Source organism: Coturnix japonica, unplaced genomic scaffold (genome assembly GCF_054131305.1).
Source record: "Coturnix japonica strain WE unplaced genomic scaffold, WE-NBRP24 Scf041, whole genome shotgun sequence".
Lineage (NCBI taxonomy): Eukaryota > Metazoa > Chordata > Aves > Galliformes > Phasianidae > Coturnix > Coturnix japonica.
The window spans coordinates 668,547-687,013 of NW_028188944.1; the positions used below are offsets into that span (position 1 = coordinate 668,547).

Consider the following 18,467-nt stretch of genomic DNA (forward strand, 5'->3'; position numbering starts at 1 on the left):
CTCAGGTGCCTCGGGTTATGACACCGGAGGTATCGGAGGTAAAAGACTTGAATCTGGCTCAGTTCATGGCTTGACGAGGGATGTCAGTCCTCCTAGGGCCTCTAGACGGGACCGGAGGCCCTATGTGGAACTGACGATATACTGGTCCCGAAAGAATATACAGAAGGTTATGGCCCTAGTTGATACCGGGGCAGAGACATCTATAATATATGGAGACCCAACTAAATTTAAAGGTAATAGAGTGATGATTGGAGGTTTTGGGGGACAAACCATTCCGGTCACCCAAACCTGGGTAAAACTGGGGGTCGGGCGTCTTCCACCACGGGAGTACAAGGTATCCATTGCCCCAATTCCAGAGTATATATTAGGAATTGATATCCTGTGGGGTCTGGCTCTCCATACAACAGTGGGAGAGTTCCGATTGCGGCAGAGATGCATTAGTATCCGGGCAATCCAGACAATATTGAGAGGCCATGCAAAACATGAGCCTATTTGTTTGCCGAAGCCACGCCGGATTACTAATGTGAAACAGTACAGACTCCTGGGTGGGCCGGATGAAATAACAAAGACGGTGCAGGAATTAGAAAGAGTGGGTATTATAAGGCCTGCACATAGCCCATATAACTCCCCAATATGGCCAGTGCGAAAACCGGATGGAACATGGAGGATGACAGTAGACTATAGGGAATTAAATAAGGTCACGCCACCTGTTCATGCGGCTGTACCCAATATTGCCTCCCTAATGGACACACTAAGCAGGGAAATCAAAACATATCACTGTGTCTTGGATTTGGCGAATGCATTCTTCAGTATTCCAATCAGTGAAGAATCGCAAGATCAGTTTGCATTTACATGGGAAGGGAGGCAATGGACTTTCCAGGTCCTACCCCAAGGGTACGTACATTCGCCCACTTTTTGTCATAATTTAGTGGCACGTGATCTGGCTAAGTGGGAAAAGCCAAATAATGTCAATTTATATCATTATATTGATGACCTCCTGTTAACATCCGATTTGTTAGAGGCGGTGAGACAAGCAGCAGATTTGTTGATAGCTTACCTGCAGAAAAGAGGGTGGGCTATAAACCCACAGAAGGTGCAAGGTCCGGGGCTATCTGTAAAATTCCTGGGAGTAATTTGGTCCGGGAAAACCAAAGTACTACCCAGTGCGGTAGTAGATAAAGTCCAAGCGTTTCCAGTCCCTACAACATCAAAACAATTGCAAGAATGTTTGGGTATATTGGGGTATTGGCGCTCCTTTATACCTCATTTAGCTCAGCTATTAAGGCCATTATACAAGCTTACAAAGAAGGGTCAATCATGGAATTGGGGAAAGATAGAACAGGATGCTTTCCAACAGGCAAAACTGGCAGTTAAACAAGCTCAGGCGTTGGGTATATTTGATCCGACCCTCCCAGCTGAACTAGATGTTCATGTTACTCAAGATGGTTTTGGCTGGGGCCTGTGGCAACGCCAGAGTTCTGTTCGAACCCCCATTGGATTCTGGTCTCAGGTTTGGCACGGAGCAGAAGAACGATATAGCATGATTGAGAAACAGTTATTGGCTGCCTATTCGGCATTACAAGCAGTAGAGCCGATAACGCAAACAGCAGAGGTCATAGTTAAGACTTCATTACCAATCCAGGGGTGGGTGAGAGATTTGACTCACCTTCCTAAGACGGGGGTGGCCCAAGCACAAACGGTGGCACGATGGGTCGCCTATCTAAGCCAGAGAAGCAGTCTGTCTTCATCTCCACTTAAAGAAGAACTACAGAAGATCCTAGGCCCAGTGACGTATCACAGTGATACATCAAAAGAACCGATGGTTGCTCCACCAGAGAAGAGTCCCGTTCAGGAAGGAAGATATCCTATTCCTGAAGATGCCTGGTATACGGATGGGTCCAGCAGAGGCAACCCGAGCAAGTGGCGAGCAATAGCATACCATCCCTCTACTGAGACCATCTGGTTTGATGAGGGGGATGGTCAAAGCAGCCAATGGGCAGAATTGCGAGCCGTGTGGATGGTTATAACTAAAGAACCTGGTGACGGCGTCCTGAACATCTGTACAGATAGTTGGGCTGTGTACCGGGGGCTCACTCTGTGGATTACGCAATGGGCTACCCAGGAATGGACTATCCACGCCCGACCGATTTGGGGTAAAGACATGTGGGTAGACATTTGGAATACGGTCAAACACAGGACAGTATGTGTCTACCATGTCTCTGGTCATCAACCCTTGCAGTCACCAGGAAATGATGAAGCTGACACACTGGCCCGAATCCGATGGATTGAGAATTCACAATCTGAAAATATTGCCCGTTGGTTACATCAGAAGCTACGGCATGCTGGACAGAAGATAATGTGGGCAGCTGCTAAAGCATGGGGGCTGCCTGTACAACTATCTGATATCGTTCAAGCATGTCAGGATTGCGATGCTTGCTCAAAGATGAGACCGAGACCGTTGCCTGAAACAACATCCCACATTGCTAGAGGATATAGTCCTCTTCAGAGATGGCAGGTCGACTACATTGGGCCCCTCCCTCGGTCTGAGGGGGCGAGATATGCCCTGACCTGCGTTGACACTGTAAGTGGACTGCTGCAAGCCTATCCTGTACCAAAGGCAAATCAAGCATACACAATTAAGGCACTTACTAAACTGATGTCTGCATACGGGACACCTCAAGTTATCGAGAGTGACCAAGGGACTCACTTCACTGGAGCGATGATACAGCGCTGGGCAGAAGAAAACAACATTGAATGGCGATTCCACCTGCCATATAACCCAACAGGGGCAGGCCTTATTGAACGTTATAATGGTATCCTTAAGGCTGCCCTGAAAACAGACTCTCAGTCCCTGCAGGGGTGGACAAAAAGATTATATGAAACCGTGCGGGACCTGAATGAAAGACCTCGGGATGGCAGACCCAGTGCCCTGAAAATGTTACAAACTATATGGGCCTCCCCTCTTAGGATCCAAATTACAGGCACCGATAATAAGGTAAAACCGCAGGTTGGTACTGAAAATAATCTTCTGCTCCCTGCCCCTGAGAATTTAGAACCGGGAATCCATAAGATAAATTGGCCTTGGAAGGTGCAGGTAGGACCCAAATGGTGTGGCCTACTTGCACCTTGGGGGAGATTATTGGAGGTGGGAGGTTCAGTCACCCCCTCGGTGATAGGTACATGGCCTACTGACATCGTGGTCAATACTCCGGCCTTTATTGCTAAAGGAACACCTATTATGTCCCTATGGCAGATCAAGACTCCTCCTCTGGTGCCAGATATAGTTATACAGCCACAGATATCTGGCCAGAGGGTATGGTATCGGAGGCCGGGACATAATCCAGTACAAGCAGAAGTATTGACCCAAGATAAGAATACGGCCTGTATCTTGCCCTGGAGGGCGGATCTTCCCCTCCTAGTACCCTTGAAACATCTATATTACTCTCCTTAAGATTGATTCTAAGCCTCTAGGACCATTACTCTGGACTGATGAAACGCAGACGGACCTGCACTTCAAGATGATTTGTCTCCGGTAACATCTATCAAGCACTGGCCCATGGAAGATCATAAACACCCATCCAATCATCATCATTTGAATAATATCAACATCTAATGCGACGGGAGATTGTATCAGCGTCGTGATTGGGTCTCTGTAATAAGGGGAACTCACCTAATCATTGGTTCACGTTGTGAAGGGGTGGAGTGTATGGGAGATCACAATGTGAACCACTGATTGATCAGCTGAGGCAAGTGTGGGGTCAGCTGTGGGAGCACAGGTGAAAGTTATGTAGCTGTGCTCCCTGGAGGGGTGCAGTTCGACTCCACCTCCTCTGAGACCTCATTTAAGGGCTGACCCTCACTGAGGCAGCATCTCTTGGAGATCGCTCACCAGGGAGGATCGCCTCAGCTCTGGTGAGTTCCCTTTTCCTTATATCTTCTGTATTTCTACCATTTTGCTTGTAATTGCTATCCTTGTTAATACCAGCATAGTTATTGCCAATACAGTCTGGATGGAATGAAGGGCATGAAATACTGATGTGCTCATCAAACGCTGCTTGTTAGCTTAGAGACAAGGTGTTGAATTGGTTTGTTCATGTATTGCAAACAGGTTACTTAGCTGCCTTCATTTTAGCTTCAGAAGAACATGTGCAGAATACAGAATTGATTAAAAGAAATAAGAACTGTCTGCATAGAACTTACTCTTTCCTTACACAGGAGAATCAAGCACATGTTTGTATGTGAGTACCTCCAGAGGTGAAACTTGATCCCCCAGATGTAATGAGCAGAGACATTACAATCAGTTCTAACTGTATCTTAATGCTGTGCTGAATAAGCCTGAGTCAGGATGTAAACCACTTTCTCTTTTTTTCTTCAGATGAAGCCATTAATTTTGTCAGCAAGTCCAAAACGACTCCAGAAATATCAGTCAGTCCTTCTGAAGACCTGGAGCTGGTGTGTGAGGTGTCAGCTGCAAGCGGATCTGTCGTATAGAAGAAAGATCAAATAGAGGTGAAGCAGGACCAGAGGACAACTATCATCTCCCAGGGGACGCACCGCAAGCTCATGGTCAAAAATGTGACCCTGAAAGACCAAGGGAGCTACAGCTGTGAAACAAAAGATGACAAAGCAACATTCCAAGTGAAAGTCAGAGGTGAGAAAATGCTTGGAATCCCAGAGATAAAGGAACACTTCATTTTGTGTGTCTTGCATTTGGAGGATCAACTTACAGCCTCTCTGGTGCAAAACATTTTGGTTATAGGACTTTCTTTGTCATCTAGTGTCATAGCAACACTTTTCTGCATGTGCTTTTCCATCCAGGAATGAATTACTGCAACAAACAATAGGCAAGGAGGGTTACTTGTGCAGCTCTTGTTGTCAGCTGGTGTCTGCGGGGTTACAGTGCAAGAGCACACCAGGCATGCACGGAGTGAGAAAAGGGGAGGTGTTTGATGAGATCTGGTTACAAAATTTGAATGACACAATGAGGTGGAAAATGCCACTAATCAGACTCATAAATGGCCTGGGTTGCAAAGGCCCACAGTGCTCATCCAGTTCCAACCCCCTTCTTCCTATGTGCAGGGTTGCCAACCAGCAGCCCAGGCTGCCCAGAACCACATCCAGCCTGGCCTTGAATGCCTGCAGGGATGGAGCATCCACAGTCTCCTTGGGCAACCTGTTCTAGAGGGCCATTCCCTTCTGATTTACTGGAAATGTAGAGAGACATCAGAAGAAACAAAGAGAAGGGAGGAGGTTCAGCAGTGCATGCAGGTGTTCTAAATCTCATGTCCAAATCTGCTATCAGACTGCGAAATGTTTAGATTTATGATATGATATGAAATGATATGCCTATTCATTTCCCAAGGCAAAATAGAGGGGAAAGTATTTTCCTGTCTTAATGAGGCATCATGATGGTCCCTGTGAAGGGCAAGTATAATGAAAATGGGGAACTGGAGTAAGCTCTGCAGCAGACTACAGCAAAATGGTGTGACTGTTGTGATGTCCCTGCAGAGAAAGAAGACGTGTTTACAAACAAGGACAAGGTACAAAAGGAGGTGAAGGCTGCACTGACTCAAAATGCCACGCTGAGCTGCGAGGTGGCCCAGGAGAAGACGGAGGTGAAGTGGTACAAGGAGGGGAAACTGATCACCTCGAGCAAGAAGTTCAAGGTGGAGTCAGAGGGCAAACAGTGTCGGCTGGTGGTGATCCAGGTAGAGAAGAAAGATGCAGGGGAGTACAGCTGCGAGGCTGCTGGCCAGAAACTCACCTTCAAGATTCATGTCACAGGTGAGAGAGAACACATTTTGGCCTTTCATTCTAGAATGTTTTAGAAAACGGTCATTAGTTTGTAAGTTTTCCCTGCTATGCTTAAAATTTTTGGAGCTGAACTTTGGGGTGGTTAATTTCTGATGAGGAAATTGAACAAATTATTCTAAATACAGTTGTGAGTGTCATGGTTTAATAATTTTGTAATTTTTGCTATCAGTATTCCACATCATAACATCATATAAAGCATGAATAATTTTACTGAATCTGCAACTTATCAGAAGAAGACTACATCTCCCAGGGAACAACACGATAGGTCACGGGACCTGGACTCTATATTAACTCTGTCGCAGAACAGACTGACGTCTTTCGAGTTCTGGCGTTCAGGGGAGTGTGTGGGAGCCTTCAGCCGTTCGCCTAGATTCACAGTAGGCCTCTCGGTTACGGGACTCATTCTCTCTCCTATTTTGCTTGATTCGTTAGCTCAATTTCAATTATATTGTATTATATTGTGTTATCCTGTATTTCGATATAGTATTTAGTAAATAAGTGTGCCTCCTTAGATCGTTGCCGCTGTTTTCTTTTCCTAATTAATTTTTTCCTTTCGGCCTAGGGCCCCTCCGGGGCCTACGGCCCCCTGTCACGGACGCAGGTGGATTTTTAGTTCAAACCGTGACAGATTTTGGTGGAGGATGCGGGCAAATTGAGTTGCTGTTTTTCTGTGTTTTCTTCTGTTGCTCTTTTAGCTTTTAACAGAGCTACGAGTTTTTTTCCCTGTTAAGGAGCTATCTCGTGTTTGCGGTTCTGCACCTGCGAGCTTGACCTTGAAAGTCCAGGCGGACTGCCAATACTCCGGTATATTTTATAAACACTGCTGAGCTTTGTTTTCTTTTACTTTTTTCTCTCTATTGGAGGAAAAAAGATGTTTTCTCTACTAAATTTGTTTTACCAGGGACTGTGTGCCATTGGTTCCTTTTTTGAGACGCTCCGAACATATTGGGCCATGTTTAAGCTAGCCACTTTTTCTTATGGAGCTATACAATTGTATAATGAATTGAAAGCATGGTTAGCAATGCTCACTTCGTATCTGTATACAGCTCCAGAGGGAGCAACTAATGCAACTAATTATACAGAAATGGTGATTTTTAAGCGTGCTCCTCTTTCTTTCTATGAATCCTTTATGCAGTTTTTGAATGATCAGTGGGTCACACTCTTAATCTCCCTGATCTTACTGTTGATTATTGTAATAATCTCACTCAGTATCTGGATTTATAACATCCGGAGGAAGTCTTCCCTAGAACCAGAGAATACTGAGTGGCAGGGAGTGTGGAGAGGTTTTGAAGAGATTCTCAAAGGACAGACATCTTCAGTGTTATGGAGCTTCACTCCTGAACACTTGAAGAATCCTGAGAGTTTGATTGCATATTTGAGGCAGGAATGTTGTGGCTCAGGCAGATCTCAGGAGGCACAAATGATTTTGGGCCTAGCTAATGCTTATCGGGCCTTAGTCAATACCATTCCTGAGAGGGAAGTTTTAGAAGCTGAGAGAGAGAGTCTCAGGGCCGAGAAGGAGAGTCTTAGAGCTGAGGCAGAAAAACTTTGGACTGAGAAGGTAGAGAGAGAAAAAGCTTTTGAAGCTGAGAGAAAAGATCTCCTGTACCAACGAGACTCAATCTGGTACGAGAGAGAGAGTCTTAGAGCTGACGCAGCAAAACTTTGGGATGAGAAGGTAGAGAGAGAAAAAGTTTTTGAAGCTGAGAGAAAAGATCTTCTGTACCAACGAGACTCAATCTGGTACGAGAGAGAGAGTCTTAGAGCTGACGCAGCAAAACTTTGGGATGAGAAAAGCTCCCTGCAATCCCAACTCAACACTCTCCAGTCCGAGTACAGCGCCCTCCGGTCCGAGCACGACGCTCTCCAGTCCGAGCACGGCGCCCTCCGGTCCGAGCACGACGCTCTCCAGTCCGAGCACGGCGCCCTCCGGTCCGAGCATGACACTCTCCAGACTGAGCGCGATGCCCTCCGGTCCGAGCATGACACTCTCCAGACTGAGCATGATGCCTTCCAATCCAACTGCGACACCCTCCAGTCCGAGCACAACACTCTTCAGTCTGTGCATAATGCCCTCCAGTCCGAGCATAACGCTCTTCAGACTGAGCACAATGCCCTCCAGACCGAGCACAACACTCTTCAGTCCGAGCATAATGCCCTCCGGTCCGAGCATAACGCTCTTCAGACTGAGCACAATGCCCTTCGGACCGAGCACAACACTCTTCAGTCCGAGCATAACACTCTTCAGACCGAGCACAATGCCCTCCAGACCAAGCTCAACACTCTCCAGACTGAGCGCGATGCCCTCCGGTCCGAGCATGACACTCTCCAGACTGAGCGCGATGCCCTCCGGTCCGAGCACGACACTCTCCAGTCCGAGCACAGCGCCCTCCTGTGTAAGTGCGTCGATCTCCAGGTCAAACATGACTCTATTGACTCGTTGTACACTGACCTCAAGGCCGACTACAACGCCCTCAAAGCCAGTCGCAGCACCCTCCGGTCTGTGTACGACGAGCTCCTGTCTGACTACGACGCTCTCCAGTCTGAGCACGACGCCCTCCAGTCTAGTTATAACGTCCTCCGGGCAGAATGCGACACCCTCAAGTCTGAACCGTATGTACTCCAACTTAACCAACCACCGGGGGCACCAGATACAATGCTGGTTGCCCCTGTAAGAGGGCGAAAAACAAAACGAGTTTCAACTCAGATAGAGAAAATGCAGAGGGAGTTAGAAGAGCGGAGGGAGTTAGGAGAGCAGGACTCAGGAGAGCAGGGGGACTCAGGAGAGCAGGGGGACTCAGGAGGTCAGGGGGACTCAGGAGAGCAGGAGGAGTCAGAAGACCAGAGGAAGTCGGCGGAGCAGAGGTTGTTAGAGCAGTATAAGAAGATGTTAGAGGAGGAGAAGAAGTCAGAGGAGCAGAGAAAGTTAGGAGAGAGAAAGTTAGGAGAGAGGAAGAAGGAGGAAGGTCGCCTGGAGGAAATAACACAAGCGTCAGAGTCAGGGTCAGAGTCAGACGAGGAGCCAAAAGCTAAATTTTCTTTACGAGAATTTCTCGAGTCCAAACTTATAGATGGGGCAGCCTCATCAACACAGCTGCCAACATTAACACCTGGGACTCCTGATAGAGCAAAAGGTGAGCAAAGTATTACGACCATTATTGATCGATCTTTTAAACTGAGTGAAATTCGAGATCTGAGAAAGGATTTCACACGTCAGCCAAAAGAAAATATGGTCACTTGGTTACTTCGCTGCTGGGACAATGGTGCCAACAGTGCGTGGCTCGATGGCAGTGAAGCTCGCCAACTGGGTAGCATTTCCAGGGACTCACGTGTGGACAGAGGTATAGGCACATGCCAAAATCAGTCCTACACCCTCTGGAAGCGGATGTTGATAGCGGTAAGAGATAGATTCCCCTTTAAACGGGACTTGGAGCCTGAGAAAAAGAAATGGACTGATATGGAGAAAGGTATCCAATTTTTGAGAGAAAGGGCTCTGGTGGAAATGCTCTACAGCCCCCAGTTCAATCGTAACAATCCAAACCAATTACATGATCCTGAAGCAGTCCACGTTCCACGACAAATGTGGCGTGACTTTACAAAGGCAGCTCCAGAAAAGCATGCCAGTGCACTTGCATTGGTATATGGCAAAGGGGAAAGAAAGCCCCTTGTAAATGAGCTAATTAGCAGACTTCAGGAGCTTGAATTATTTATAAGCGCTACAGAAGTTAAGCTTTATACTTCAGCCATTGTCCAAATGGGAAAAAAAATAGTGGAAAGGTTAGACAAAGTGGAGGAAACACAAAGTGATATTATTGACAAATTGGCTAATGTGCCTGATGTAGATGAATCCACGGTGGTACCAGATGATGGAAACCAGGATTTCCACGATCACCTATTGAGAGAGCTAAACAACATGAGTTCCTCTCGACCTGTATCATCGAAAATCTCAACCATAAAAAAGAGACGTCCTCGTATTCAAGCAAACGACAATGATAAGACCATACGTTTTGCTTTGTTGTATTTCTTGAGTAATCATGGGGAGGATATAAAGAAGTGGTATAACTCATCCACTTCTGCACTTCAGGCACGAGTGAAAGAATTACAATCCAAAACAACCACCAAGGTGAACTCTTCCAAACGGGGGAGAGTTCCAGTTGCTGCAAGTCAACGAGGTAAACAATAGAGGGGCCCTGCCCCCAGCCAGGGGGGGGAAAGGGACAACAGAGTATACTGGACTGTGTGGATTAAGTGGCCTGGCACATCTCAACCACAGAAATATAAAGCCTTGGTGGACACTGGTGCACAATGCACCCTAATGCCCTCAAGTCACCAAGGGACACAACCAATTTATATCCATGGAGTGACTGGGGGTTCCCAAGAATTGACTATGTTGGAGGCCGAAATAAGCCTCACTGGTAAAAACTGGCGAATGCACCCTATTGTGACTGGTCCAGAGGCTCCATGTATACTGGGAATCGATTACCTTAGGATGGGATATTTCAAGGATCCCAAGGGGTATCGATGGGCCTTTGGGATAGCTGCTGTAAACACAAATGGTGTTAAGCAGCTGTCAACTTTACCTGGTCTGTCAGATGATCCTTCTGCTGTGGGGTTGCTCCAGGTAAAAGACCAAGAGGTACCAATTGCCACCAAAGTGGTTCACAGACGGCAGTACCGCACCAATAGGGACTCATTGCTCCCCATTCAAAAGCTAATTCGCCAATTAGAAAATCAGGGAGTGATTAGCAAAACGCACTTGCCTTTTAACAGCCCCATATGGCCAGTGCGTAAAACCAGTGGGGAATGGAGGCTGACGGTAGATTACCGTGGCCTGAATGAAGTCACACCTCCATTAAGTGCTGCTGTACCAGACATGCTAGAACTCCAGTATGAATTGGAGTCAAAAGAAGCTAGGTGGTATGCCACCATTGATATTGCTAATGCCTTCTTTTCCATCCCATTGGCTGCAAAATGTAGGCCACAGTTTGCTTTTACCTGGAGAGGTATTCAGTATACCTGGAACCGTTTACCCCAGGGGTGGAAGCACAGCCCAACAATTTGCCATGGATTGATCCAAGCTGTTTTGGAACAGGGTAATGCTCCTGAACACTTGCAGTATATTGATGACATTGTAGTGTGGGGCCATACAGCAGCAGAGGTTTCCAAGAAAGGGAAACAGATAATCCAAATTCTTTTGAAAGCTGGTTTTGCCATTAAGCGCAGCAAGGTGAAGGGGCCTGCCCAGGAAATCCAGTTCTTAGGCATAAAATGGCAAGATGGACGTCGTCACATCCCAGCAGATGTGATTGACAAAATCACTGCTATGTCTCCGCCCACAAATAAAACAGAGACCCAATCTTTTCTGGGAGTAGTGGGCTTTTGGAGAATGCATGTCCCAAACTACAGCCACATAGTGAGCCCTCTCTATCAGGTAACACGGAAGAAGAATAATTTCTCATGGGGTCCTGAGCAGCAGCAGGCTTTTGAGCAGATAAAACAAGAAATAGCCCGTGCCGTGGCCTTGGGGCCAGTACGGACGGGACAGGATGTGAAGAACATCCTCTACACTGCTGCTGGAGAGAAAGGTCCCACCTGGAGTTTGTGGCAAAGAGCCTCAGGAGAGACCCGAGGCCGACCCCTAGGATTTTGGAGTCGAGCATATAAAGGGTCTGAGGAGCGCTACACTCCGACTGAGAAGGAGATCTTAGCCGTGTATGAGGGGGTTCGGGCTGCTTCTGAAGTAGTTGGGACAGAGGTTCAGCTTCTTCTAGCACCTCGCTTGCCAGTAATAAACTGGATGTTTAAAGGACAGGTTCCCTCCACCCATCATGCTACTGATGCCACTTGGAGTAAGTGGATTTCATTAATTACTCAACGAGCTCGAATGGGAAAACTCAGCCGTCCTGGAATTCTAGAAGTGATCATGGACTGGCCTGAGAGTAAAAAAATTGAAAAACCACCTACAGAAGAGGTATCACGTGCTAAAGAGGCACCACCATACAATGAGCTACCAGAAAACGAAAAGAAATTTGCCCTATTCACAGACGGATCATGTCGTATTGTAGGGAAGCATCGCAGATGGAAAGCTGCTGTATGGAGCCCCACACGACAAGTTGCAGAAGCCACCGAAGGTAAAGGAGAATCAAGTCAATTCGCAGAGGTAAAGGCTGTTCAGCTGGCTTTAGATGTGGCTGAACGGGAGAGGTGGCCAATGCTTCATCTTTATACTGATTCATGGATGGTGGCAAATGCCTTATGGGGGTGGTTGCAACAGTGGGAAAATGATAATTGGCAACGAAAGGGTAAACCTGTTTGGGCTGCTGAACTGTGGAAAGACATTGCTGCCCGAATAAGGAACATTGTTGTAAAGGTGCGCCATGTAGATGCTCATGTGCCTAAAAGTAAGGCTACTGAAGAACATAAAAATAACCATCAGGTTGATCGAGCTGCCAAAATTGAGGTGGCTCAAATAGACTTGGACTGGCAGAACAAGGGTGAATTATTCCTAGCTCGGTGGGCCCATGAGACTTCAGGTCATCAAGGAAGGGATGCAACATATAAGTGGGCCAGAGACCGAGGGGTGGACTTAACTATGGACGCTATTGCTCAAGTTATTCATGATTGTGAAACATGCGCCATAATTAAACAAGCCAAGAGGATGAAACCTATTTGGGGGGAAGGGCGATGGCAAAAGTATAAATATGGAGAGGCATGGCAGGTTGATTATATCACCTTGCCACGATCTCGCAATGGTAAGCGTTATGTACTCACCATGGTGGAGGCAACCACTGGGTGGCTCGAAACATACGCAGTACCCCATGCTACCGCCCGAAACACCATATTAGGGTTGGAAAAGCAAATCCTGTGGCGGCATGGCACTCCGGAAAGAATTGAATCAGATAATGGGACCCATTTTAAAAAATTCCCTTGTAACCACTTGGGCCAAAAATCATGGCATTGAGTGGATTTACCATATTCCCTATCATGCACCAGCTTCTGGTAAGATTGAACGATTCAATGGGTTATTGAAAACTATGTTGAAAGCAATGGGTGGCGGAACGTATAAAAATTGGGAGAACCATTTAGCAGAAGCCACCTGGTTGGTCAACACTCGAGGATCTAGTAATCGTAATGGTCCTAACCAATCCAGCTCCCTACGTACCGTGGAGGGAGATAAGGTTCCTGTAGTACACATAAAGAGTGTGTTGGGAAAAACAGTTTGGGTCCTTCCAGCGTCTGGAAAGGGCAAACCTCTCCGGGGTACTGTCTTTGCCCAGGGACCTGGGTGCACATGGTGGGTGATGGACAAAAATGGGAATGTTCAATGTGTACCACAAGGGAATTTGATGTTGGGGGAGTGCAGCCAATGATTTTCCTGTAGATATATAGGTAGAGTCTCAGAAAATATTTCAATTGGTTACAGAATAGTTCAATTAGGTATAGGACTTAAGATAGAGTGGATCAATGTTAAGGAAACACTTTTCTCTATATACCTTAATTAGGCATTCTGTAAGCAAGTTTTCCATCTGGACTCTATATCCTGCACTGGCCATGCATGTGTAGAGCACACATGGAAAGAAGTATAAGTCAGAAGGAAATCTGCTGTGGTGGCTGGGAAAGGATGAGTGCACCTTGATGTGGGGGACGCCCTACCAGCGCTGCCTTTCCCCTCTACCGCTGACATGTTTTCCTTTTTCTGGCAGTTTTGCCATTTTCTCAAAATTAATAAATAGTAAATTAGGTTATAGAGTTTTGTTCTCAACTTAGGGATTTGTATGGAATAAATATAGATTGTTGAGAAAAAATAAGGTTGCTGATTATTCACAATTATACATATGAGTGTGTATGTATGTATAAATATAATGTAATGATGTAGAATAAGGGGTGGAATGTCATGGTTTAATAATTTTGTAATTTTTGCTATCAGTATTCCACATCATAACATCATATAAAGCATGAATAATTTTACTGAATCTGCAACTTATCAGAAGAAGACTACATCTCCCAGGGAACAACACGATAGGTCACGGGACCTGGACTCTATATTAACTCTGTCGCAGAACAGACTGACGTCTTTCGAGTTCTGGCGTTCAGGGGAGTGTGTGGGAGCCTTCAGCCGTTCGCCTAGATTCACAGTAGGCCTCTCGGTTACGGGACTCATTCTCTCTCCTATTTTGCTTGATTCGTTAGCTCAATTTCAATTATATTGTATTATATTGTGTTATCCTGTATTTCGATATAGTATTTAGTAAATAAGTGTGCCTCCTTAGATCGTTGCCGCTGTTTTCTTTTCCTAATTAATTTTTTCCTTTCGGCCTAGGGCCCCTCCGGGGCCTACGGCCCCCTGTCACGGACGCAGGTGGATTTTTAGTTCAAACCGTGACAGTGAGGCAGCTCCATCTTTTAAAATCTTCAGGAATTTCCTTTTGCTGTGGGAATGAGGCCATAGACAAGAAAGTTCTGATTGCACTTCTCCATTCCCACGTGCCTGTACCACTAGAACAAATCTGCAATGCAGCTGCGTCTCAGGAAGTTTCAGAACAGGGGCTTTGTGTCAAGCACTAGGGGGTGTGCTCTATGTAACATGTTTTTGTCTTGGAAAGGCTCATTTAGCATGGGAGAGAATACTACAGGAATGTTTTGTATAAGTTGATGTTTTGAAGACATAAGTAAATGGCAGCTAGGGGACGAAAGAGTCATGAGAGTCATACAAGAAGCATCACAGAATGCCTTTTGTTGGAAGGGACCTGGAGGATCATCCAGTTCCAATCTCTGTCCTGGAAAGGAACACATTCTTTGAGACTAGGTTGCTCTAACACCCATCCAGCCTAGACTTGAACGTTTTCAGGGATGGGGCATCCATAAATTGCACAACTTCTCTCCACATCATTCTCTTGGGGCATCAGACTGGGAGAACTGATTCATTTTTCTGACTCCTTCCCCAAAACCTGCTCTTCTTTCAAGAGGCCAAACTAATGTATCTCTCTCTTTTCAGAGCCAGAATTTGTATTTACAAACAAGGAGAAGGTACAGAAGGTGGTGAAGGCTGCAAAAACAGAAAATGCCACGCTGAGCTGCGAGGTGGCCCAGGAGAAGATGGAGGTTGTCATCAATTTATAAGCAATGAGCCAATAATGTTCCAATTATAAACTTTTATTAATTGTAGCGGGTAAAACAAAAAGGCAATTCAGTGCTGGGCGACAGGGGGATTATTGTTCCTCCAACTGCCGCGCCGTCCCGTCCCTTGCAACTTCTTTTGTATTGTCCATCCCGAGCGTATTGTCCTTTAATTGGTCGGCTGTGATCGTGCGACTTGGTGTGTCGTTCCTTGGTTGGTCCTTCCGTGGAACTTTGTATCCATCGGGGCGCGCTTTGCCTGTAACTATGCAGAGTACACAATCTACCCATAAAATTAGAGTGTTCTGCAACCCTTGTGGCCTCCATATTCCACCATCATATCCCGGTCCTAATGAACAAGCACTCCACCACAATGCTACCACATCCCGGTCTTAATGAGCAAACATTTTATCACAGAGGTCAAGTGATAAAAGGAGGGGAAACTGATCACCTCGAGCAAGAAGTTCAAGGTAGAGTCAGAGGGCAAACAGCGTCGGCTGGTGGTGAGCCAGGTGGAGAAGAAAGATGCAGGGGAGTACAGCTGCGAGGCTGCTGGCCAGAAACTCACCTTCAAGATTCATGTCACAGGTAAGACAGGTGTTGTATGAAATACAGCAGAGAACAGTAAAGTAAAATCTAGTTTCTATTATACTGCACCTGGATCACTGTAGTCTGTGCTGAGGTTTTTTCCCTAGACTTGATTGCCTGGGTTTGTAGAAAGTATTTGGTTTCAGTATGACACAAAGACCTGTTTCAGTCTGTCTGTAGAGCAATAATTAGTAATATATGTACAGTGGAAGCAATATTCAAGATATTATTCAAATCTCTCCTGTGCCTGAGATCCCAAACTGTAATTCTTGTTCACCTAAACATTTGACTAAGATAAGTATGTGCAGTGAGGCTGGAGTGCATGTTCTACGTGCAGCCTTTCATGGCAGGAGAAGCAGGAACTTCTCCTAGTAGTACACTGCCTTTTTACTATGCCTTTATGTTGGAGGCTGCATCTGGATAGGTGAGTCTGCTACTCACAGTAAGAGACCTGGTAGAGCTGACTATTGCCAGAGCTCAAAGTAAGATAGATATCTGCAAATCACACACAAAGAACAAAGGACTGCGTTGGTGAGCATATTTCCTTTGTGCCTTTGACAGTCACAGTTGTGGCAATGGTAGAGGCCATGAGGAGTCTGTTCAGGAAGCCAGGAGTACTGTTCTGGGTCATGAAAAGGCAGCCAGTGGTTTGACTATCACATGTTTATGTGTTTTGATGTTTCACAGTGGGTCTTAAGTAAAAGGAACTCAGGTTTTGGTTGCCTGCAGGACAGATGTTCTTTTGGGTTCAATATGTTTGCATAGTGACTTGCAACCATGGGACTGCTGTTCAAGGACCCTCTTGGTTCCTTCAGTTCCTAGGTTCTTTCTTGCCTAGATTTGACACTTTGTTTCAACAGAAGAGCTGATATTCTCTAGTGAAGGCTATTAGTTTGGGCACAAGTGGTAACCTAAACCTGTTCCAACCTGTACATACAAACCTGCAAGTTGGTCTCATTTCGGTCCCTCAGTCAATACTTTTTCTTTTCTTCCCTCAGAGCCAAAACCTGTGTTTATAAACCAGGAGCAGGTGCAGAAAGAGGTGAGTGCTGCCCTGGCAGCAAGTGCCTCCCTCAGCTGTGAAGTAGCACAGGATCCAACAGAAGTAAAATGGTACAAGGATGGAAGACTGCTTGCCTCCTCCAGAAAGTTCAGAATGGAATCTGTGGGCAAAACACGGCGTCTGGTTGTGGAGCAGCTGGAGAAGAAAGATGCTGGAGAATACATCTGCGAGGCTGCTGGCCAGAAGATGACCTTCAAGTTGGAAACAACTGGTGAGCATTCGCTTTGGGAGCACTAAGCAGCTTTTTATGTGGCTTAGAGGAAGACTGGCTGTCTTCTACCCTGTGGGCATGGAACAGCCACAATTCCCCCTGGAACAACATCAATGACCCACACCACAAGTTGGATTCTCCTTTTTAATGTAGTGGTAGCGAGGTGAAAATCTGGCTGTGGAATATTTTTGACTAAGGAACTTCTACTTTAATTTCTAGATGCGCTGAATTACCCTCTGGAGTGTCTTTCTGAATATATAAGCAACCATGGGTGACTATGATCCTGATTTATATCTAGGTTCAGGCTTACTTTTTCAGTTAGGTTAGATCAATAGCTCCAGAGAAGGTAGGGAAATACAGCAGTTCACTGTGTCAGAAGAATGCAGCTCAGTGCTGGGCAGTTTGCTGCTTCATTCCCTCTTACAAGTTGCACCCAAGGCTGGAAAAGACCACTGAGATAGCTGAGTCCAACCCAGCCCACCCTCACTGGACTTACTAACCACGTCCCCAGTGCCACATACCCGTGGCTCTTGAGCACCTCCAGTGACTGCGGTATATCAGCGTGGTTGCTTCAGTTGTGGGAGTTTTCAGACACTGGCTGTTTTTCTAGCGAGACAAAAAACCAAAACTGATGGAACAGTGTCTATACAGGAAGCAACTGGCTGTCCTGATGGCTGCCAACAGTTTTACACAAGGTGTGTCATGCAAGCTTGCATGAGTCTGGTTTAAAACCTTGCTGTTCTGATGGAAGGAGAGGATGTTGGTACAGGATAACTGCGGGATTTGTGCTCTCCCGACATCCAGTTGCAATCACAGCTTATTGTTGCTATAGAAAACAGCTTTTCTGTAGACAAATTGAGTTAGTTCCAATAAGTGGCTGAAGCCCTAAGTGATCCAAGGTGAAGCATGATCCAAACTGGAATTTAACTAATTGTAGTAGGGAATCCAAGCCTTAATGAGATGAGTTATTTAAAATATGAGTCCTCCATCTAAAACAGCATTGAACTCTTACTCTGGTTTATGATAGAAGTGAGAGTTTAACAGCAGAAGTCTGAAGTTATGCTCCATATTTCTCATCACTCAAGAGAATATTTGAATATATGAATTCCTTTGGCTATGTTAGAGCTCATAATGAGGTCAGCTGATGTTCTTTAAATGCTCGGAGTCTAGCAGTGTGGGGAAGTGGACTGCTATTTGCTGTTGAGCTTTAGGCTAAGAAGCCTGATTTTAGAGGACTGTGGACTTCCCCTTTCCCTTCCCCTCTCCTCCCCTTCTCCCTGGACTGATCCCACATGGTTTGAGAATGATTTCAGATCAAGGTAAATGAGGAATCGCCGTGTGAAAACCTGTTGTTTTACTGCACTATAAGAGACACTTAGTCAAAAGACAAGTGTGTGTTCCAAGCTTGAGATTGCAGGAGATCCTAGAAACAACTCAGCTGCTCAAACCTGTAGTCTGGCTGAATCTTTTATTGTCTGTTTTGGTCAGGAGGAGATGCTTGAGTAAGACAAATAAAAGGTCACGGGTAAGTTGGTCCTTCTTGTGATATACTTCTAGGCTTTCATCAGGGAGAAGCTTAATTAGTCCAAATAATCATAGCAGAAACCACACCAAGAGCATGAGAGTGAAATTTATACTTTCTTGACGTGAAGGAAAATTTTACCTGGTTCTGCC

General features: G+C 45.9%; 1 protein-coding gene across 1 annotated transcript in view; it reads left to right on the forward strand.

Annotated features, from left to right (window-relative positions):
* Positions 1 to 558, forward strand: part of LOC146752753 (myosin-binding protein C, fast-type-like) — a 117,340-nt gene extending 116,782 nt beyond the window's left edge. Inside the window, exon 4 of the mRNA XM_085531271.1 lies at positions 533 to 558. Within this exon, the coding sequence (XP_085387397.1) occupies positions 533 to 558 (26 nt within the window). The remainder of the gene's footprint in view (positions 1 to 532) is intronic.
* Positions 559 to 18,467: the final 17,909 nt, after the last annotated feature.